The sequence below is a fragment of the Protomyctophum parallelum genome (genome assembly GCF_964188405.1).
Source record: "Protomyctophum parallelum genome assembly, chromosome: 11".
Taxonomy (NCBI): Eukaryota; Metazoa; Chordata; class Actinopteri; order Myctophiformes; family Myctophidae; genus Protomyctophum; species Protomyctophum parallelum.
The window spans coordinates 14,667,424-14,692,325 of record NC_139707.1 but is presented as its reverse complement, the minus strand read 5'-3'; the positions used below and the strand labels follow the sequence as shown (position 1 = coordinate 14,692,325).

Here is a 24,902-nt window from a genome sequence, read left to right as displayed (position 1 = left end):
AGAGCGAGAGAGAGAGAGAGAGAGAGCGAGAGAGAGAGACTGAGAGAGGTGTGAAAGAGATGATGCCAGAGAGAAAATAATGAACCAAAGAGAGAGAGAGAGAGAGAGAGAGGGACACACACACACACACACACACACACACGCACACACACACACACACACACCCCTACACACACAGTCATTAAATTAAATCCAGATACAGCGAGCTGAAATGATGCTATAAATATAAGATTAGATGTAATGACCGCAGGGCAGAACAGAGGAAGGGGACGAACAGAGAAAGAAGAGAGGAAGAATGGAGGGATAGGAGAGGAGGAGAAGAAATTGAGGGAGAGGAGAGGGGAGGAAGAGGAGAGGGGAGGAAGAATGTCGGTTGGAAACCTTGCATGTTCAGAACTGGGTTTTTTTGTATCGTTTTAAAAAACAGTTTTAAATTGTGAAAATAGCCGATCCACAAGATCTGCTATTGTCACTATACTTCTGTGCCTCACTCTTAACGTGGAAATATGTAGATACAAGGTTTCTGCCCGACGGCAACGCCATGCATAATAAATGTTGAACTTCACATGGTGGAGCTGCAGGCTGGATCTCTGTACACAACAAATCTATAAATATCACAGTGATCATATGCGCTAATATGTATGTTTAATATGTCAGTGAGAGCCTCACAGCTGTTTGTGCACGTGCATGTGTGCATGCATGTGTGTGCATTAAAATAATAACGTTATAATAACTGAATTAAAGTGAATCCATGTCAGGCTTTGATGAAAAATACATAATATCAAATGAGCAAACTGCACAAAGCCAAATTAACAAGTCTGTGTGTGTGTGTGTGTGTGTGTGTGTGTGTGTGTGTGTGTGTGTGTGTGTGTGTGTGTGTGTGTGTGTGTGTGTGTGTGTGTACTGTATATGGTCCCATTTAAAGGTTAACCATAAACCTTTGCTGTATTTTCCATCTGTATGTCATGGATGTGACGGCTTATACCACATCTCAGACATCATCATAATAATGAATCCCATAACTCCAGGCATAAAACGGATAAATCGTGACAGCATTGTGCTGCTACTTCCGTTATTGCTTTGGATTTGATCATTTGGCTAAGGAAATCTATCTCACTGATTATCATTAATCAGTGAGATTAATTGATAATGCTGTATGCACCATTTTATTATGCTGACAGAATGCCAAATGTGCTATAGTGCAAAAAAAGATCTCTTGAGCATAATGACCGTGTGAGTTGAGCGAGCTCAATCCAATCTTTTAAATTTGGATCAGTGATTATGATTAAAGGCCACAATCCAGAATCATTTTGAATATAACAAGTAGGATTATATTATATCCATGTCATCCATGTCATCCATTTCATACTTTCTGAAATAATTTGATTGTAGATTGAAGATCCGACACCTACACAATAAAACATGTCTCCACTCAGGGGCAATGTTTGCACTGTCAATACACATTTACAGCACAGCGATTACCAGTGTGGCCAGATAGACAACAGGTCTACGTAAACAAGCCCAAAAGAGGCACACGCACGTAGTATAATACTGGTGTTGCTGCTTCTTCAGGCCCAGAAAAGTTGTATTTCTTCATTTTTGGACAGCTGGAAGTGTCTGTCAGCTACATATTATTCACTCCAGAATACTTTAACTCCACTCTGTGTGTTATTCATCATGTAAATGCTCTTGTAAAACAGAATAAAACAGATTAGAATGCCGTGTCGGACGCAAACTCCACCCTTACAGGGTTTCAGCGAACAACAAAGATGACATGGGATATGTGAATGAAACCACTGTTACCACAACGTCAGTGTCATTAGTATAAGGACAGTGAAACCACGCGCCCCGGATCAAATCTATATGAAACAAACTATTATTAATTAGATATGCCTAAATTATAGCTCCAACACAGTGAGCAAATATATAATGAGTTGCCAAATATTTCTTTTCTACTCAGAAACATATACATTTATACTTAATTTAACTTATACTATACAAAAAATGCTTATTCGTTTTAGTCACATTTTAGTCATTTCTATTCTTGATCGTCTTAGTCAACAAAAAATGTTCCCCTTCGTTGACTTCAAGGATAGCCGAAATCTTAAACCCCTTTTATCTCGGATTGTAATCCCAGATTCCGATTCTAATCAAAACAAGCTATATTTACGGCCGACTACAGTCGCGGTTACAAAATCCATGCCTCGGGTGGTCCGTGATCCTCCCGTGATATGATTGCTTATACGTGAGCTAACTTTCGGTTAAGGCCCTGGGGTAATTTTTGCCCCTGGAATAAGGCACCTCAGTAAAAATACCTTTGGCAATGGAATGGACACAGGCTGAAACAATGCTGGCAGTCATATGTGTTAAAACAGTGGTTTTCAACCAGTGGTCGAGTGACCACCTGTGGTCCTTGAGGGGTTTCCAAGTGGTCTCCAGCTAAAAGATGGGAGAGTTGGTAATGGATCGGACCCTTATAGATCTTTAACTCTTGAGAGCGTAAAATGAAACCAAATGGACCCATACGGGTCCATTTGGTTTCATTTTACGCTCTCAAGAGTTAAATTATTGTTAAATATCTGCATTACTTAATCTCCAAGAAGTCTATACAATTATATAATAAGAATTGTTATTTTGTCAACATCAATACAGCATGGCATTAGGCATTGTGGACAAAATCTTATGCAACAACAACAAAATATTCTGTCTTGGATCTGTGAGGTTAAATCTCATCAAATGGTGGTCCGTGATTTACAATGGATGCCTTGTTATTTTACAATGGATGCCTTGTTATTCACAGTATGATAAGAATCTGGAAACAAATCAAAACATATTTTAGGAACAACTCATAACCCCTCATTTCTACCATCCCAACTGGATGATACGTTTGCACAATGGAAGGGTTTTGGTATAGACAAATCCACAGAGGGTTGCCTGGGTGCAGCCATTACTGAGGTGTACCATTAAGCACAGCAGCACTGATTAGCCACACCTGGCCTACGGAGCACCTGCTCCATGGATTACACCTCAGTAATGGCCGCGCCCAGGGCACCCCTCTGTGGATTTGTCTATATGCACAATTGGAGACTTATATATGGGTGGAACTTTTGCCTCATTTGCTCAACTGCAGGAAAAATATAGACTCCCTAGAAGTAACTTTTTTAGGTTTCTACAGGTTAGGAACTACATCCGTAAATTTTCTCCCACTTTTGAGAGAGCTACACCTTCATCCCTAGATAGGTTCCTTCTTAATAATACAGTACCAGACGTGAGGGTGTCACATCTTTATGAATCATTTCAAGTGGCAAACCTACCTACTACATCAGCTATTAAGCTGGCATGGGAAAATGACCTGGGGACTCTGGGAAGACGGCCTTGAAGAAATTAATGCGTGCTCTATCAATTCCAGACGTTGCCTTATCCAGTTTCGAGTCATACATAGACTCCATTATTCCAAATTAAAATGACATAACATATACCCAGATATTTCTTCACATTGTGACAAATGTAATACAATAGATGCAAATCTTCTTCACAGCTTCGCCCTTTGCCCTCGGATACAAAGATATTGGATTAAGATATTTGAGACGCTCTCTGATATTTTGAGTATACATATTGACCCCGATCCTGTACTAATTATTCTGGGTTTGTCAGACTCCATGCCTATGTTGACGAGAGCACAGAAACAACTCTTCTCATAATGTCTGATTACAGCGAAAAAACTAATTTCGACACACTGGAAGAAGGAGGAGGCTCCTGCATTTAAGCACTTGTTAAATGAAATGACTAGTACACTTCATCTTGAGAGAATAAGGTATTTCCTGAGAAACAGGGAGAGACAGTTTGATAAGGTTTGGCTGCCCCTTGTCCATTAGTAGAAACAATTAATAGACAGGATACCATTGATATGGTTGACTGTACGCCATTTTCTTTTCAGATGTTTTCCATGAGCTTTCTATCATCTTATTATATAGTATGCAGTGTCACTGAGTGAGCAGTATGGGTGGGAGGGTTAGGATTTCTCTATTTTTTGTCTTGTTTATTTTTTTTTCTTTAATTTTGTTTCATATAAAATAAAATAAAAGTATTTCATATCATAATGTTTGTAAGAATTTATAATCTGTTCAATAAAAACATATTTGACAAAAACAAAAATGTGGTCCGTGGCTCAAATTCCAAATAAATAATGGTCCACTGTCTCTCTGTTAAGATATGACTGGTCCAACAGTAGTAATCATAAAATGTATCACATATAGAAGATTCTAATTATGGGATAACACAATACAACTAGCCTATTTTAAATGCACACCATCATGTGTTTCATTTTGACAAAATACCGCAAACACAGTCCGTACGTCACTGATGTTCGTACCCTTGGGGAACGTACAGCAACCGGTTTTTATATGTAGACCTATGACAGTAACCCGTTTGAAAAGCCACATTTACCCCATTTGTATCACTCAAACATGGGTATGTTTCTGAAGGACCCCCAGGTCTTTGTGCTTTTTAGACAAGCTGTTTCTTGTTTCTGCCTCCTTGGATTCAATCCAAAAACTATCAGACCGCCCACATTATCTTTGCTTCATACGCCCCTGGGTGAATACAAATAAAGTGGGACTCTTACTCATCAGTCATCATCTATATCTTCATGGTACACTTCCAATACAACTTATGTGACGTTTATTAGAAGCTTCTGCAGCTTTGATATTTAAACTATTTAGACCATAATTTAAATTACTGGTATGTGAAATGCAAACTATAAGAAAGTGTCCAACATTGTCTTTATTTACCCTATTTGATATTATAATTGTATTGCTTTTTCACAAACCATTATAATTGTATTGTATTGCTTTTTCACAAATAAATACATATTTGGGAAACTGATATATAAATACACACAATAATCACACTTTTATCCAATGCACACACCATTGGCAATATACAATGTAACCTATGGATCATGGAAGTAGGACAGACAGCCACGACACTATATTTGAAATCCTGTCCCCAGGAGCAGCATTCAATCGGGTAAAAAGTCACTGAACATCTTTCATTGCCACCCAGTCAATAGTGCAATGCTTGAATCACATACACATGCAGCACGGGTGAGTCTTAACCGGCCACACCGGTCTGACTAACGGGATGTCTGACTTGTGAGCAGTCCCACACACACCATACAACACAAGCAGCAGCAGCTAAACATTATAAAAATACAAAATGTTCCTACCTTGAGTTGAGTTCATCCCCGGATGAGCCCGCCGTCTTTGGTCATCACCTTGGCTCCTGTACCTTCTTCTTCTTTTGCGTATCATGACATCAGATGTCCAGCTCAATGTCTTGCAGCCACGCCTGCGTCACAGCCTCTCAGGTCCCAAATCAAAGAGGCCGGCCTCTGATGCCTTCTGGTCAAGCAAGCTCCCCACATGCTGCTGTCTGCCAGGCCTCACTTCTTCATACTGTTATTTACTGTAGATGTTTTGAATCAGCCAACCCCAGTGCAGGCACAGTAGGCTGCAGCAACGTCCAGGCTTGCATCAGTGGAAATTCGTAGTACCTTTTTCTACCCGTGTACAGAGTGAAAAAAAGAAAGAAAGAAAGAAAGAAAGAAAGAAAGAAAGAAAGAAAGAAAGAAAGAAAGAAAGAAAGAAAGAAATTGACAGTGTACACTGTACACTTTCACAACTTCAACAATAGGCAATAGCCCACAATCCAACATAGACCTATAATGCATGCTCATGGCTAGCCCCTTTCGGTACCCTATACCTTTTCCTTTTGGACGATGGTACACAGAAAAGGTAACCAAAGGTCATGAAAAGGGCATGCCTATGGCAATGGCATGAGTCTATCCTGTCAACATACAGTACACAGCCTAGACACAGTAAAACAGCCAGCTACAGGCACTGAATATTCATTGCCAGACAGTTAAAGAGGCTGCGGTCAAGTTAGTTTTATATTGGATAGTTGACCGATATATTCAACGACAACTACGAATACTGGAGGCGTCAACAACACTTACAAAACACTCAACTTTAATTGTCGTTTGTATTTTCAATTGCTTCTGATATTATTGACACTGATAAAACTCTAGATAAAACTCGCCGTAGATGAATCCATGGAGCATGCCTTGTAGAGGCCAGGTGTAGCTAATCAAGGCTGACACGGTGTATTAACATCAGTTTCATTTCATCAAATAAATAAATAGTAGGCCTATAAAATAATTAAACTATCATTGGTAACTTAAGCAGTTACGTTTTATTCACTTCAGAGCACAAAATAGACTAGTTGTTGTTTTACCAAGTCAAATAATACAATAATTATTATTATTGACTCACGGTAGGCTACTCACCAAAGAAACAGTCACAGATGTGACTCAGCTGTTTTTCAATCCCTGACAACTCTGACAGCTCTTCCCAACTTCCACGCGGTCACTGGAATGTTACCTTACGGGTTGTTTAATGTTTATTTCACTCGTTTTTACTTCCAAAACTGTAATGGAGACCTCTCCCTCTCTGTGTCTGTTTACAGACGGTTTGGGGGAGGGAGGGGGCGAGGCAACCGGGAAGATTTTACAGAGCCCGCGTGTAGCCTTTGCTATAGTGACGTCACGTAACTCTCCCTCTCTAGTCTATGGGAGTATCTGACAATCAATCAATCAATAAATAACTTAATTAAGCCTACTTAATTACTTACTTTTATTTAAGTACTTTTATTATTATTAGTAGTATTATTATTAAACGCCATAAATATCTAATTCATTTAGAAATCGATCATCTTTTACTCAAGGTGGACAACTCCCATCGCAAGTTGATGATGTCAATTGTCCATGTGTGTCCAGCCCATGGATATATGGAACATATATGGAATGCATGTGTCAATAAAAACATATCTGATGCTCATATTAACCATATAGGAAGTATAAACTTCAGTTATTTTTGTTGTTGTTTACTGTTTAGGTTAAGTATGATTGTTTATTGATGGACCACACATGGACAAATTACTTCATCAACTTGTGACAGATGCTGTCCCCCTTAAGTAAAAGATAGAAGAAAACTATTTCTAAAATATATAAAATATGTAAGGTGTGTTTCTTTTTATAATTTTAGTTACGGTATATAAGACAATTATAATGTATTAATGCATATGGCGTATTAGCCAGCAATCCTTTTAACTGAAAAGGTTACATGGTATGCACTTCAACCTCGATGGCATATAGTCAACTTAATGTTCAAATGATTAGAATCCCACATTCCCACTTCCTTAGCGGAGGCCTGATTGGTGCTTTTTACTCCACTACAATCATTTGAAAACTTTAGTTGCTTTTTAGATTTAGATAATTAGGTCTATAAGGCGAATCAATACTTTCCAGAAAGTATGAAATGTGACAACATTGCTGTGCAGAGCTGAGCAACAAAACTAGGGTTGACAACCATTCCTTGAAATATACGGAATCATCTCATATTTGGAAACTAAAAGACGTGTCCCTATATTACACTAATCATACACACTTTGTTCCTTATGTTTTGGGGAATCAATCAATGATACACATCTTACAAGTTCAAACAACTAATATAATGTAGGTTGTTAACCACTAAACCTCTAGTCTAGAACAGGGTTCTTTAATGTTTTTTCATGCCAAGGACCCCTTAATTAGCAGAGAGAGATGAAGCAGGGACCCCTATACTACATTCAGTATATCAAATATATTCATATATTTTCAGCTTCATACACTTGTTTGATAGCACTATCATCAGTGCAAATTAAAGCTTTTCTCCTCAATACTTTCTTCCTCTACACCAAATCACTTCACCAAAAATATACAATCTACAGCAATAACAACGTGTCAAAGTGTGACACATTGATAGCTTGTAGATCTGCTATTTTTCATAAACAAGGGTCTTGTAGTTGGCAACCTAGTCTTAGTGAGAGCGGAGCAACAAAACGAAACAGCCAGACACCACGTCCATAGGAAAAACCTTTTTTATTGAAAAACATTTTCAGTTCGTAACAGACTGGGTGGAATGTGTGTCATCACTTTTTCCGTTTCTTTTGAAAGTGTTTTTGAAACATTTAGTTTCTTACGGCGGCCATCTTGAACTGCAACGAGGAGGGGGGAGGGCGTATAACCATGTGAAAACTAAATTTAAAAACCAGGGGAATAGATGAACAAACAACGCAATCATAATACTGTGTTTACTTACAAACTGGACAGAAACCAAATCATAAACAAAACAAAAATAATAATAATAATTCAATAAATATTTATGGTACACACCTATGGCACAAATATGCAGCAGTCGGTTTGGCAAGTTTCTCTGTTTTCTTCTTTTTTTAAACCAAATCACCATGGAAACAGTGCAAAAGGGGAAGGAGTGTGAGGGACACGGGCTTTTCCATCGAGCGCTAGCTAAAATACATAGCAAAAAATTCAAATTTTATACAAAACATCTTACTTTAAGAGTTTATAAAAAAATGTTTTATTGGGTTCTGGTCAATATTTACACAAGCTATTTACCAAAAAAGTAGTATGCTCTGTTTTTACTGAAGTGTGTTCCATTGTTTTTTGTTCCAGTACGTTTTTTTGTGTTGTTTTTTGTTTTTCCTTTGCTTTCCTAAAAAGGTGAATAAGGCTATCGTAACAACCCAGGATTCCATATACAATACAAACATTAATGTATTTACAGTTTTCTTACCTACAGAATTACGGTGCAAAATTACTGAGTCAAGTGACCAAAGGGCTGACCATACGAGCAAGGCATTTTACAGTAGCCTGAAATACTTGTCCCAGCCTTATACCCAGCCTTATACTCCGTCGTACAATGGCACTGCGAGCCAGAAATGAGATAGCTATAAGCTCAGAGTCGTTCATGGATGCACTGGGTTGTGAGCTTATAGATCAGATTTTTGGCACACGACCCCGTCATACAACGTAGTATAAATTAGGCATGAGCGCCGGCGCCATCACAGCATTGCTGTGACGCTTCGAACTAGGTCGAACCACAGTCAAGGCCGTGAGGGGGCCGGCTTGTGAGTGTCTGGCTGGGATAAGGACATCAGATTTCAAAGAAACTAATAAGATTGTCATATTCTGCCGCAGTCACACAGCAACTAAACATCCTTCTGATATCGATGTCTTTACGTCTTATTTCTCAAATACCTGTCCAGGTACGATGTGACACATCTTTAAATGGTTTTCATTTTTCACAGTTTACCTTTTTTGAACTACGGCACACAGTCAGAAAAAAAAGGTTAAAAATAATACTAAAAAAAGAACAAAATAATAAAATAAGAGAGTATTAACAGCAGGCTCGTGTGACGCACTTTGCTAGTGTTGTTTTTTTGTTGTGTCGATAAATCTTTCAGTGGTTAAGAACACTTTCCATATAGGTGTTGTATTTTTTTTTCCTCAGAATTGATTAAAAAAATAAATAATTGCATATTTGCAGATTTGTGTAACCTCTTAGAGGTACAAACCTCAGATCATACAAGGCTTGGCTTTTCAGTGAAATTTGATGTTCGTTATGAACAGATGACAACATTGAAGATGCATGGGCTGATATATTCATGTTCAGGGGCTTTGGCCTACGATCGATTCACAACGTTCTCAAGCCAAAAATAACAACAATGCATGTGAAATAAACCAAACATAGCTGTCTACCGCTATGTAGGCTTGCTCAAGGGGAGATGCGCACACGCACGCGTGCGCACACACACACACACACACACACACACACACACACACGCACACATGAGATATTGGACATGAAGTGAAAGGAGAGTTTGTGAGGAGAGAGGGGGTAATATCGACCTTTGGGAAATGCTACTAAGAGTGTGTGTGTGTGTGTGTGTGTGTGTGTGTGTGTGTGTGTGTGTGTGTGTGTGTGTGTGTGTGTGTGCGTGCGTGCGTGCGTGTGTGCGTGCGTGCTGCGTGCGTGCGTGTGTGCGTGCGTGTGTGTGTGTGTGTGTGCGTGAGAGAGAGAGCTACACTGCTGCTTGTATGGAGCTATTTCTGAAGTTTGTTGACTCCCTCTGCCCCCATTCCCAGGACCTAACACTGTGTGTATGCTTGAGTACGTGCATGTGTGCATGTGTGCGTTTGTGCGTGCATGTGTGTGTGTGTGTGTGTGTGTGTGTGTGTGTGTGTGTGTGTGTGTGTGTGTGTGTGTGTGTGTGTGTGTGTGCGTGCGTGGTGCGTGCGTGCACATGTGCAAGTGTGGTTGTGTTTGGATGTCCTAATTACATGGGAGTGGATGGGTGAGCAGATATCAAATAATCCAAAACGTAGCTTGCATAATGTGCACTTTATTATACCAGAATATATTAAACATACACCTCCTGACAACACTGTGCTGTGTGTCTATCATAAATAAATTCTGCTTTGTCATTGACGTTGTCGTTGTTTTTTGTTTGATGCTTTGAATGTCCTTTTATTTTTAAATGTCCATCGATTTCGAAAGAAAAAAAAATTAAAACGTCACAATAATGGAAATGCTAAGGAGGTTTTGAGATGTCATTAATGTCCCTGTGCTTTATTTTATTTCTTCATTTTCTTGTGATCCTGGAGGAGGAGAGCATCTGGTCACTAACTCTTTTGGGCCCTTGGGGCCACCTTGTTCTTCCGCCGGACCCCTGGAGGGGTCAACATTACACCTGATTACGCTGGTGTTGCGCATCTAAGCATAAGGAAATAGCAAATGTACAATTGTATATCTGCTATTTCTGGCGCCTGACACTGGCACACAACAAAGTATAATCAGGGCGTGTTCAGTACCTACTAGTAGTGCCATTAGCGCCAACTCTGACTAGATCTGTGTGTGTGTGTGTGTGTGTGTGTGTGTGTGTGTGTGTGTGTGTGTGTGTGTGTGTGTGGGGGGGGGGGGGGGGGGGGGGTTAGCCAATACTAACACCTTCCTTCCTTGCTTTCTATCTTTCCTTCTTTCGTCCTTCTTTGCTTTCATACCAGGGACAAATTTGTGTCAAAATCCCACACTATAGCCCCCTACCACTAAAACGTTCCTGAAGTGACAGGTTCACCTGCTCTCCTGTCTCTACCTAAAACTCTCTCTCTCTCTCTCTCTTCCGACTCTCTCTGTGGACAGGCCTGGAGGTTGGAGGTACCAAGAAAAAGGGATTAAAAGTGCTGCTCTATTGTATATACGAAGGCCCTCCAGCCTCCCCAGGAGCCACCTGGGAGGTCCCAGCGTCCACAGTGGGTCGACAACGTGCACCCTGTGTCCCCCTGGAGACAAGAGGGCTCAAAATCCATTTAGTAAAAAACAAAATACCCCCAAAACGCCCCCTTTTTTCTCATCTCACGTACACCATCCGCTGCTCCTCTACAAATACTCTGAGATGTGTGGGTTTCGCCCGTGTCCGAGCGGCACACGGCGGTACGACTTTGAAGTGAAAACGAACAGCCTCACGAAAAGAAAAGGAAAAACATCTGCACGTGTAATATTAACCAGGGAATGAAAACCCAGATATGACCAAAACAAAACAACAACACAAAAGATTGAAATACAAACCAAACAAACAATGAACCTGTGTATTCTTTTTTCTATTTTTTTTTTTCATCTCCAAACCTTCAAGTAACATCTGAAATAATGTTTTTCGATTCACTAAACATGTAAAATGGCAGCTGTGGAATGAGGAGAGATGGTGCTGGCCACAAGTAGACCCAAACTGTTCACAATGACGGTGTGTGTGTGTGTGTGTGTGTGTGTGTGTGTGTGTGTGTGTGTGTGTGTGTGTGTGTGTGTGTGTGTGTGTGTGTGTGTGTGTGTGTGCGTGTGTGCGCGCGCTTGTGACAGAGGTGAGTGAGGGGGTGTGATGTCCGACAGAGGAACACGGTTCTGTCTGGTGAACTCCAGTCTGTCTAGTGAGTAAAATGGCGGAGGCAGCCATTTTGTGAAGTGACTTCATAGTTGGCCTATTATGCTCCTTTCATCTCTCTTTCGTCACTCTCATTTTCCAGCAGTAAAGTATTTTTTTGTTTTTTAAGCTGAAGCCCGAAACTCAACGGAGCACGTGAGGGTTTGTCTCTTCCTCTCCCCACTCTTCATTTCCTGGATTCCCTCCCATCCGTGCATCCATCTGTCCATCTTGTCCAAAAACAACAAAAGAGACAACCACGCGCACACACACATGCTGCACGGCCGACGGTCTGCCAGACATCCACGACACCAGCACGGCAACGGTGCCGGGACGTCCCGCAGCACTTGGCGACGGTGGTGCGTGGAAACGCACCACCGCTAAGCGTCCTTCTCCCACCTCACCTCTCCCAGAGGCCCCGGAGAGCAGCAGCAGAATCCATTGTGGTCGTTAATATCTCTCTCTCTGTCTCTGTCGCTCCCTCTCTCTCTCTCTCTCTCTCTAGAACAGGCCAAAGAAAAGAACAAAAATCTAGACGACAACGAGAAAACGTTGGGAGCACGAGGAGGAGTAGGACGTGGAGGCGAGGATGGGTTGGGCACCGGAGAGCAAGTGAGCGTGAGAGAGATAGAGAAATAGAGAGAGAGTTTGGGGGGGTGTTGACTGACAGGCAGGCATTGGGGGTGGGGTCGTCACCAGAACGCCCCCCCCCCCCCTCCCCTCGAACGCCGTTAAATGTCACTCTGCCAGGGACCATCCACAAACACGCATGTCCGTGCCGACGCTGTCCATCAGACCTTGTAGTAGATGTTGGCGGGGCTCTGCGGCGGCATCTCCTGCACGATGTACACCGGGTGGCCGTAGTCGCCGCTCACCTTCTCGTAGTGCGGGCAGAACACGCTGTCGGCAGTCCGCAGCGGGATGATGATGTCGCTCGGCTCCGAGCCGTTGTTGTTCCCGCCTCCCCGCTTGGGCGTGGCCAGCGTGCTGAGCGACAGCGCGGCGGCGTGCTGAGGTGAGTGCTTGCGGTGCCGCCGGCGGTACTTGAGCAGCAGCAGGACCAGCATGATGATGATGATGATGAAGATGACGCTCCCCGAGGCGATGCCGGCGAACAGCGCCACCTCAGAGCCGATGACCGAGGACTTCTGGCCGTTGCCCGTGCCGCTGGAGCCGTCGCCTTCTCTGTGGGCTGGGTCTGGATGGAGACACAGACACGGAGAGGGAGACAGTTAGATTCTGATAAACATCAAAGCTATAGCATCATTCCGTCAAAATAACAAATCTCAATATCAAAAAACACGTGAGCAGATACTGTATCTCTAACGTATATCGGCAGAAAAATGTTTAGCACCTGTCAAGCAGGTGACAAGAAGGGATACAAGGAAGAGAGGAGTGGTATAGGGGGTGAGGTGAAGTCTGAAGAGGCCAGTTTTCAGACTGTAAATGTGGGGAGTGAGTCCTTCTGTCTGCACAGAAAGTCAGAGAGAGACGTGATTGAGTGAAGGGATGTAAACTGATCCAATGGAGATCTATGAAGATGCGATCCACCTTTCCAAAAGAGTTTTATTGATGACTGTACTCACAACGACGTGTTATGAGCTTGTGATCTGCTGTTTTCAAAAATGCTTGAGACATTTCAAAAATATATTGTTATACCAATACTTTTGTACTTTTGGTCAAGTAAAATATTGCTTGTAAGAGAGTATTTCTATATTGTGCTATTGCTACTTTCACAGACCACTGCTCTGGGTCTCTAGGGTGAATGTCTTTTCATGGTGTTATGATGGAAGACAGGCAGACAGCACAATGGCTCAGAGAATGAAGCTTGCCTCTGGAAGGCTTTCAGAAAAAAAAGAAAGGTCACATTCGATCGTGAGCCATTCAGATTCAGAGAGTCAAAACCACGACCTTGAACGCAGCCTGATAGCAGATACAAAAGGCTGCATTTAGATACCGTACAGCCGAACGGCACCTAGAATAAATTACGTCTTAAGAGACATACAAAAAGGGAACTAAACAAATGGCACTAGAGGAAGAAAGGGAGAATAAAACGAAAGAGAGAGATATTTGATATGATCGTGACACATCAATTATGTAAGCCAAGCGTTGCTCTCTGCAGAAGCCGGGAGTTTTTCCAGCACCTCCAGGGCGGGTCTGTTCTCCTCTCCCCCAGGACGTGAGCCCGTTCCCTGGGAAGTAGGATTATTGTCTCCCCCTGTCTGGCGCTGTGTCCCCCCCAGAGGCCCTACAAGTTCTGCTCATGCCATGGAAGTGGGCTTGCGTGTGTGCGTAGTTTGTGCACATGGCTGGCATGTGTGTGTGTGTGTGTGTGTGTGTGTGTGTGTGTGTGTGTGTGTGTGTGTGTGTGTGTGTGTGTGTGTGTGTGTGTGTGTGTGTGTATATATACGTGTTAGATAAGGGATATGGCAGGCAGCCTGAAAGAGAGCGACCACCTCGTTGTTTTACAAGGGGATTATGCTGCCTCAGAACCTCTCGACACCCATATGCTGCTCTGCTCCAAGATGGAGGGATGGATGTGCGGGTGGGGGGATTTCAAGCCTCTGCTTTTAATCCCCCCCTTGGTCATGCATTTTGATGGCTGGTGGGGATATGTTTTATCCCTACTTCTGATCAGACTGAATTAATTATACATTTCCGTTTTGAAAATGCAGACTGTCTGATATGATTGACATTTGTTTGATAAGATCACATTTACACAATTTCAGCAACAATGCTTAGTAGCGATAAACCCTGTCTCTATTTGGGGGATTGCTATTTCCGCTAACTGTTGTAATGTAGGTGTGGTTAAGTGTTTTGTCTTTTTTTTTTTTTTTTTATTAACCCTGGATGGACGGATGGAAGAAGGGAGGGCAGGAAGAAAGGAGGGAGGGATGGAGGGCAGAAGGGAGGGACGGATGGACGAAGGGATGGACGGAGTGGACAGAGTGGGAGAGGAGGGTAGGAAAGTAGAGTAGGATAAGGTGCTGACGCAGGCAGAGCGCTGCACCACAGTGTATTTATTGCCTGGCTGTCGCTGGGATTTGGGAAGGAACACAGGAACAAAGTCACCTCCCCCATCTGTCCTGCAGCCAATCACGGACAGACGGATGGATGGAAGGTTGTTTATATAGGTCACTTCTCCACTCTGTTCCCGTTCCTCTTTCCCCCAAAACTCACAGCATGGTGTAAATGTTTGGTCCCATTTCAGCTGTTTTTTTGGAGGGGGTGTGGGACAATAAAGCTATAGATACTTTGTTGACCGGAGTCCCCCAGGGGTCCATACCAGAGCCCCCTCCTTTTTTCACCTCTGCGCCAGAGTTTCTCAAACTTTTACATTTCAAGGACCCCCATAAGTGTGCATTTGGTTGGGAGGTTGCTGACTCTGTCCTGGGGGCCCGGGGGCTGAATTTCAGGGGGCTGATAGCTGTATCCTCCCCCCCACTCCACCCCCACCCCCAGCCGCAGGGAGAAGGACTGCAGCAGCCCCTGAGAAGCCGCAGCGATGGATATCGGCATCATGGGCAACATTCAATTACCAGCCTGATGGATTGCTGACCTTTTTCTTTCTGAACACACACACACACACACACACACACACACACACAAACATATTTTCGCACATCCCAGCATGCACATACACTCTCGCCTTGTCCATTAACCCTAGCGTCCCTATTGCGTCATGGACCAACACGCAACATATTTTCAATAAATCCCTCATTGAATGAGCGTCTCTCATGGCTCTCTCACCTGGCTTTTCCAGCACTTCGTTATTTGGTTTGTTGTCTGCATGCTTGGGCGGGTTTGGCAGTCTGGTGGGGTTGTCTTTGGGTGGTCTGGGGTCAGAAGGATCTGCAGCAAACACAGAGAACAAAAAACAATGCAATCAGATCAAACTCTATAGCGTCCCTGTTTTTAGCAAGTCGTTATAGGCAAACATTCTCAAAAGATGCCTAAGCATATAAGGGGGTGTACATTTTTTCCCCTTTTTTTTCTTTGAATAGGTCTATAAATAATCATTTCTATAGTTTTTGTTCAGTAACAGGGCACTGTCGCATTGCGACACATTGTGAGCTTGCAGATCGGCTATTTCCATCGTATGATGGTGCCAGGCTTAAATGATTGTAATGGGTAATTGATCTCTGATCAATCTCGGTTGTAAGGCCAAAGAGAAACACAGAGGTCCTAACACAAAGGTTCTGTGCTGCATCTTAGATCAGTGTAACGTGTCAAAAGCCATAACACTAACAGAGAGCAGCGGACCAGAATCTGACAACAAACCAGCAGAGCATGCAAAGCAGCGAGCGGAGAGAGCTCGAGCCCAGAGGACCCCATGGCCTTTATAGAAAACAAAATCCATCAGGGAGATAGATCGGGCTGCAGACACAGGCAGGGCTGTGGCAGGGCTGTGGCACACACACACACACAAACAACTGTTTGTACCATCGGTATTCTCTTGCACGGCAGATCGCATGGCACCTATTCCATTACCTTACATTACAATCACTTGTCTGTAGCTTAATCCCTCTATTGTCAGCTCTCGACCTACTGTTTTGGTAATGCTACACTGCTTTTCTGAACACTAGAATCCGTGTTCTGGCAGCGGCTTCTATTCTCGACCCCAGAACTACCTCTGGGCCGTGTTGTGTTTCTTTCAACAAAATCTGGAGCTGCTATTCTCCCATGAAGCTCCTATTGAGAACACCAGGCCCACTTTCTTTTTTTTTAGCTCCCATTACGCTTCTGACGTCTTTTTCTCAGCATGTCCGACCTTCAGACTCAAATTCCCAGCATGCGTTGTCACCACAACTTTCAGGTCTGACGCGGCTCCCATTCTCGACAACAACTCAAACACGTCTCGGCCCAAAGGATCCGCCCCCTGTGATCAGTGCTAGACCCACATTACTGTGCTGTAAGTCCCTCTCCTCGCCTCTACTCTCCTCTCCGTCGAAGCGTGCCAGCTGTGATTAATTCTCTGACCTTCAGTGTGTGTGTGTTTGTGTGTGTTCCTGAGGAGAACACTGACCTACAGATATTACAGCTCCAGACGTATGCTGCACATTTAGGAATTAGCATCGTCATTAATTAAAAGACAGGAGAGGCCGGGCCTGTGACGGCCCATACGTACTTGACAGCTCTGTGTGTGTGTGTGTGTGTGTGTGTGTGTGTGTGTGTGTGTGTGTGTGTGTGTGCGTGCGTGCGCACGTGGGAGCGTGCTCAACATTTCCACTAGATTACATCTGGTCCCCCCGTGGGCCCACCCATGCATCAACCCACCCACCCACCGCACGAAACCCAAGACGTCATGGAGACCATGGAGCTGTTATCTACCACACATCCTGCTATGACCTTATACGGGTGTGTTCCTGTTCCTCACGCACATCCCACCTAACACAACTACAACACAATTGGACATTTTCAACTGTCATTTCTAGCAAAGAGACACTTCGGTCTCTCCTGAACATGTGACACATGTGATGGTTTGATTTGAGGGACTGTGTCATTGCGTTGTCATGGTGCTTTCTGTTAGCCTGCCCTACGGGATCATGATGTCTTCTCAACATGGCTCTCATGATATGACTCTGCTACTCACTCTGGCCCACTTTCATGATTATCCTCATGGATTTGGTCTTGCACACGCCCCCTTCCTGGTTGTCGATGCCATCCATGGTGCCGTTAGATGTAGCTGGAGAGAGATTGAGAGAGAGAGAGAGAGGTTAGGATTATCGACAACATAACAAATGACAGTAAATCAATGCTTCAAAATGCTTCAAAATGTTATGGGGAGAATAAAAAAAAGAAAAGAAAAACAGACAAATAGCAAAAAGACACCAAAAGTTATAGCCCTATCTTAAAAGGTGCTAGAACTATTAGAGGTGAGTGTGAGAGAGACAGAGAGGGGGGTAAAGCAGGAGAGGAAAGAAGGTGGGAGAGGAAGAAAGATTGACAATAAAATCGAAAATATGCGTGGTCGGCCATTTTGGGGGGCCACACAGTGAAGGTTTTATGGCAACATTAGCAGGTGACGACGCTCCAGGGAGCACTGGCCAGTTATAAAAACACACTCTCACGTTTAAAAAGCTCTTAACGCTCCCATCTGTATAAAGCAAAAAACCTGCCGGCATGGCGGACATAAAGAGAGGACAGATAGACAACATAAGGCTCGGTCGTAAACTGAAAGCCAATTTATACGTTGTTGTACAATGAAAAGAAAATAGCCAATACACGACGTTGTGAGCTTGCATGTCACCTATTTTGGGCGCACAACTCTGTGGAGCATAGAGTAACCATGAGAGAAGAGGATAGATTTTTCACTTTTTAGTGTGAGAGAGAGAGAGAGAGAGAGAATGAGAGGTAATGAAAGAAAATGGCAAAATGAGAAGAGACAGAGGGAGGAGATAAATGTCGGGATGACGGTCAGATGAAACGCGCTCATAAGAAGTTAAATGGGTGTTTAAAGTGTGGCGATGACAGAAGAGGCGCTCTAAAGACTGTGTTTAAGGACCTGGCAGATGGAGGAGTCCTGAAAACAGATGCTTAAAAAGGCCTTTCCTTTATAAGATGGAAAGAGAGCCATTTTAATTTGGATTGAACAATGTTGCATATGTGTGGAGTGCAGATGTGGCCTGCACATGGATACACACACACACACACACACACACACACACTCACACACGCACACGCACTCATGCACACAGAGTGCTGCCCTGTCATGGTGTCATCAACAGGATGCTTTCAAGCCATTAAACTCGGTGCCCTCTGCATTGATCTCATTTGAGGCAGTGGTATTAGTCTGTTGTGTCTCTGTGATGCCCCCGCAGGCCAATGGCAGAACTGAGCTGGAGCTCTCTCACTCTGTGTGTGTGTGTGTGTGCGCGTGTGTGTGTGTGTGTGTGTGTGTGTGTGTGTGTGTGTGTGTGTGTGTGTGTGTGTGTGTGTGTGTGTGTGTGTGTGTGTGTGTGTGTGTGTGTGTGTGTGTGTGTGTGTGTGTGTGTGTGTGTGTGTGTGTGTGTGTGTGTGTGTGTGTGTGTGTGTGTGTGGGTGGGTGTGTGTGTGTGTGTGTGTGTGTGTGTGTGTGTGTGTGTGGCTTGTGGTCTATCAGGTCAGTAACACAGGCTAATGAGCTGCCAGGGTTTTAGCCGCCCGGCTTTGTGCCAGTGTGCGCTGGCCTGACCCCGTCTCTATCCCTCCATTCATCTCTCCATCCATCCATCCATCCATCCATCCATCCATCCATCCATCCATCCATCCATCCATCCACCCTATGTCCTCACAACCCAACAAATACTCTCTCTCTCTCTGCCATCATCTAGTCTAGGTGAAGGGGCGCCTCACTGCCTACATGCATTGCGTGCACGCACACACACAAACACACACACTGCTCCTCAAATCACTATAGAACGCTAAAGAATCTTCAACGTCTTCGTTGTAAAAAAAAACCTTCTCTCACTGTCCTCTCAGCTCTCTCTCTCTTTCTTTCCTCTCAGACAAATCATGCACAAGTCGACTGTGATGTCAGCAGACACATGTTGTGCATGTTAACGAGGGCTTCTTCTCTCTCTCTCTCTCTCTGACCGGTAGCTTTCTAGTGGAGTCTGAAAAGCACATTACGAACAAAGCTTCTTAAAGGCTTGTGTATGCATGCATGTGTATGTCTGCGTGTATGCGTGTATGCGTGTGTGTGTGTGTGTGTGTGTGTGTGTGTGTGTGTGTGTGTGTGTGTGTGTGTGTGTGTGTGTGTGTGTGTGCGTGCGTGCGTGTGTGCGTGCGTGCATGTGTGCATGTGTGCGTGCGTGCGTGCGTACATGTATGCTCGCCCTATAAACCTGTTAGCCCAACGGGCAGGAATTCCATAATCCTGATATAAAGCCAGATGTCATTAACTCCCTCAACACCCAGTTTGCTTTGCGTGGTGGGATTATCAATGGTTTGGCCATTGATTAGTGTTTTGGTGCGCGCGTGCATGTGTGCATGTGTGTGTGTGCATGTGTGCACGCATGCGTGCGTGCGTGCATGCGTGCGTGCGTGTGTGTGAACAGAAGGTAGCCTAAATGTAGGTCCCCTCCTCGGTCCTCATTGAAACATTGTATGTCCAAAAACACGTAGCATTTTCTAAATTATTAGAAAATGTTGTAGATCAGCTAGTTATCACTATACTGTTGACACTATGACTCAGCAGGGCGATAATCTACCAACAACTTCAAACATGGAGATACGAGGTTTCTGTGGGAAAGCTTCCCTCCTTCCTGGCTCCTTGCAGCCTGCCCCTATGTGTCCTGTGAGGACACTTGTTACATAAACCCCCTCCTCTCTCTCTCTCTCTCTCTCTCTCTCTCTCTCTCCAGACCTCATCACATTAGATCAGATCACATCAGATCAGATCAAATCAAACTGCTGCTTCTGCTCTACCAGGCCTGATGCTTCAACCTGTCATCTCCGGGCGTTCAGACTCTCCTGACATGCGTGTACACGCACACACGCATGCGTGTTTGGAATGTCTATACTCTGTGATCGCGTTGTGAATCAGCTCATTTCGGAGAGGACGACACAGGCGCACAACCACTAAGAACAGAATGGCATAAATCCAGCCCTGACCACAAAACCTAACCTCTAAATGTGTAATCCTAACCCTAAGCCAACCGTTTCTCTGGTGAGTACCAGGACCATTTGCCTCACAATGTCTATTTGTGTGGGACCCTCAAAAGTATAGTAAAACAATTGCGCGCATGCATGCACGCACGGACGCACGCACACACACACACACACAGGACCATACCAGAGCAAGCATGCAGCCTGGCAGTGGTTTGACCTGGTTTTAAGTAGATTGATATTGTTAGACTTGCTGAATGGCTGGCTGGCTTCTTGGCTTGGCTATCAACATAAAAATAAAAGATTCCCTGGCTGTATTAATGTGCTGTACAAATTGCAAGTAAATTGACTTGTAATTAACTAACTAATTCAATTGACTGGAGTGCTCTTAGATAGGAGTTAGAAAGGAGGAACTATAGGAACCACAGGGGTGAGGAGCTATAATCCCTAAAGCTAGGGTAGTAGTGGTGTTGACTGGAAGATAGAGTACAAGACACTCACTGAAGGATTTACACTTCTACTTCAACTACCAGTGGTTTTACAGCCATCAGGAGAGAAGAGGGTTTCATAGCACAGATGGGGAGGGAGAGAGAGAGAGAGAGACACACACACACACAGAGAGACAGAGAGAGAGAGAGAGAGAGAGAGAGAGAGAGAGAGAGAGAGAGAGAGAGAGAGAGAGAGAGAGAGAGAGAGAGAGAGAGAGAGAGAGAGAGAGAGAGAGATTTTAGTCCAATGCTGGTTTGGTTAAACGAGGGAAAAGCCACAAATAAATAGTTGATTTGAGTCCTCTACCACTGCTAGTAGTCTTTCTGGTTTTCTTTTTGTGGTGTCCCACACACATACATACCGGTAGACACACACACACCTCTATCCTTGCCAAATCATTGACTTGACACCCTTTAACTTTGTAGACTCCTGATGGTAAGCCTGTCTAACCACACACACACACACACACACACACACACACACACACACACACACACACACACACACACACACACACACACACCAGCGCCTTAACTCAATTTCCTCCCTGTACTAATGGAACTCTCCAGTAACAATCCTTCCTCTGTCTGAGTAATTAATACTATTTACCAATTCTCAGACAATACAGCAGTACAACAGAGCGAGAGAGAGAGAGAGAGAGAGAGAGAGAGAGAGAGAGAGAGAGAGAGAGAGAGACAGAGAGAGAGAGAGAGAGAGAGAGAGAGAGAGAGAGAGAGAGAGAGAGAGAGAGACAGAATGGTAAATGGAATGGAATGAAATGGAGGAAATGAGGGGATGCTCCAAAAAGAAACAGAAATGGAGAGAATAATGAGAAAACAAACACGTGGATGTGATCTAAGCGATGTCTCTAATTGTCTCACATCGCCGTGGCTATACTGTGGAGCGCGAGGCCGTCATTATGGCGGCATGGGGTCGGGGGTCGCGTCAGCCCTAATCCTCTCTGACGGGCTGTGTTGCGGGCTGACCCCACAAGCACACACGGTCCATTGCGCGTTCATCCCAAATACAAACACATGCACACGCACACACACACGCACACACAAACACAGAGTCAGGGATTGTCAAAGTGAGGTCCGGGGACCCCCAGGGGGTTGAGGAGGAGCATTCTATTGTGACGATAAAGACAAAGGTGATTATAATCTTAATGGAGTATGCGGCTGCATGGCCATAAAACCAAGCTCGTCCTTCACCTGCCCTGCCCTCCTTATCTCTGTCTCTTTTCCTTTCTGTCCTACAGTGTCTCTCTCTCTCTATCTCTCTCTCTGTCTCACTACTGTCTACTACTGTCCTTTCTGTCCTACAGTGTGTCTCTCTCTCTGTCTAGTACTGTCCTTTCTGTCCTACAGTGTCCCTCTCTCTCTCTCTGTCTCACTACTGTCTGTGTCCCTGTTCCTTTTTTCTCTTCCTCCCTCCACCGTTTCATGTTTACATGTTTCACTCGTTCTCTCTCTCTTTCTCTCTCTCTGTCTGTCTGTCTCTCTCTCCGTGCGCCCTCATTCCCTCGCTCGTTAGCTCTCTTTCACGTTCTCTCCCTCTCTCCGTGGCCTCTGACCCTCTGTCCCTTTTTAGCTCTTTTTCACTCCCTGTCTCATTCTCTCACTCTCTGCCCCGCTTCTCTCATTCTTTAGCTCCCTTTCAATCTGCCCCCTCCTCTCTCTCTCTCTCTCTCTCTCTCTCTCTCTCTCTCTCTCTCTCTCTCTCTCTCTCTCTCTCTCTCTCTCTCTCTCTCTCTCTCTTAGCTCATATAATCATGTCGTTCAGTGGTCTCTCTGTCCCCAGGCGGCACTGCCTCAAACAATCATGTCAAACTCAGCTGCTCTCAAGTGGAGCAGCATTGTGGGCCATCGCGCGCGTGCGCTCTCTCTCTCTCTCTCTCTCTCTCTCTCTGTCTCTCTCTCTCTCTCTCTCTCTCTCTCTCTCTCTCTCACACACACACACACACACACACACACACACACATCAAGCACGCCAGACTGCACCTTTGCTATCATAAAAGCCAGCAGAAGGCTGCATGTGTACGTACAGTTTCATCTCAAAAACAAACACGGGCGAGGCCTAGTACTACAGCATCATATCAAATCAAATCTTGAATGATTCATTATGCTCTTGTATACACACAGACTCTAATACCATGTCAGAGTCATAGATGCATAATCTAAATTTAATGTTTAAACGGCAAAATGTGGGCAGTCTCAGCTTTTTGAATACATGAGGGGTACAATTCAGAGTGTAAATGTATCCAAAAGTGACTAGCGAGCGTGACCCAATGGACCCGTATGGGTCTGTAGCTCAGAGTTAAATGAACACTGAGGATTTGAACTGTCTCGTCTGGAGGGCGACGCAGCGCTAATCCAATTTCTGGGGATTGAAACGGCGAGCTTTTGATGAGGGAGACCGGTTGATAATCACAAGGAGCGACGGCAGATTAAAAGGCTCGTTAATTAATTACGTATCGAGCCCTTCGGTAAAAAAAAGAAGAAAACGCGCTGATGAGATGAATGCTTCCTGATGAGATGAATGCTTCCTGATGAGGATTCCACAACACCCCCCCCCCCCCCCCCAACACACACATTCCTGCGTATACATACATGGACACACAAATGCACTCAAATACATGCACTAGTCTCACACACGCGCACAACAACAATAGGCAATTGCACAGCCCTCTGTCTCTCGTTCTGCTTCTTCTCTGTCTCTCCATGTCATTTCATGTCCCCATGTCGCTCCCTTCCAGTTCATTCCTCCGTCCCTCCCTCTATCCATTCCTCTGTTTTTCTTCTCTCTCTAGGCTACGCATTAGCATTCAGGCTAACAGCAGAGAGGGGACATTAATTTGCAAGTGCTGCAGAATTGAAATTTCTACTCCTTTTTTAAGTTTAAGATTGGATTTGCTTCAGTCTCTCTCTCTCTCTCTCTCCCTAACAGAGAGGGGAATATCAGTGTTTTCAGTTCAATGCCTATAAACTAGGTACGGTAAGTAGGAAATTCTGTAGGTAGGTAGGTAGGTAGGTATAGGTAGGTAGGTAGGTAGGTAGGTAGGTAGGTATAGGTAGGTAGGTAGGTATAGGTAGGTAGGTAGGTAGGTATAGGTAGGTAGGTATACCTACCTACCTACCTATACCTACCTACCTACCTATACCTATAGGTATAGGTAGGTAGGTAGGTAGGTAGGTAGGTAGGTATAGGTAGGTAGGTAGGTATAGGTAGGTATAGGTAGGTAGGTAGGTATAGGTAGGTAGGTAGGTATAGGTAAGTAGGTATTATAGTAAGACAGAGACAGAGACCACATCTCTCCTGACGTGTAACCAGCCCGGGCATGCAGCCCTCCACCGTGTCATGGAGGCAGTGGTCTCTGCCGCCAGCCAGCTCTCTTTTCAGACATTGTAAAGTCGAGGAGAAAGGGCCGTATTGTGAGGCTAAACTCGTTTTCCTCAGCCGGCTGCCTGCCAGACCCTCCTTCCCTGTGCCTCCGGACTGCAGAGGGGACACACCGGCAAAGTCTGACTTTTACCTTATCGATTTCTCTCTCTCCCTCTCTCTCTCTCTCCCTCTCCCTCTCTCTCTCTCCCTCTCTGTAGCAACAACAGTGTGGAAGGAGTTTGCCGTCGTACACCGGTTATGTGGTAAAGTGAAAGCGCAGGACGTCTTGCTGCTATATGCAAGCTCTACACTTCCTCTTCTTCCTTCCTCCATTTTCTTTATTATCTTTCTTCACCCCTCAGCCATCCCCCCCCCCTCCCGCCTCCTCGTCTCCTTCCAGTCGGTCAGAGATATGGTTCTCTCCAACAGTGACAGCTCACAGATGGTGGCGAAGGAGCCTCGCAGATGGTCCTGTCCTCGGCATAACACAATCCCCCCCCCCCCCCCCCCATCAGCCACACACAGATGGTACGGTCCACCACCCATCTCTCAGACCGGGGAGTGGTGGTTGGGGG

General features: G+C 44.4%; 1 protein-coding gene across 1 annotated transcript in view; it reads right to left on the bottom strand.

Moving 5' to 3' along the window:
• Window positions 1-7,958: 7,958 nt before the first annotated feature.
• The window catches only part of efnb2a (ephrin-B2a), a 29,239-nt gene continuing 12,295 nt past the window's right edge, over window positions 7,959-24,902 (bottom strand). The window contains exons 3-5 of the mRNA XM_083777472.1: window positions 17,462-17,554; window positions 15,619-15,720; window positions 7,959-13,066 (exon numbers count right to left, since the gene is read on the bottom strand). Coding sequence (XP_083633598.1) covers window positions 12,660-13,066; window positions 15,619-15,720; window positions 17,462-17,554 — 602 coding nt within the window. The 3' untranslated portion in view covers window positions 7,959-12,659. The remainder of the gene's footprint in view (window positions 13,067-15,618; window positions 15,721-17,461; window positions 17,555-24,902) is intronic.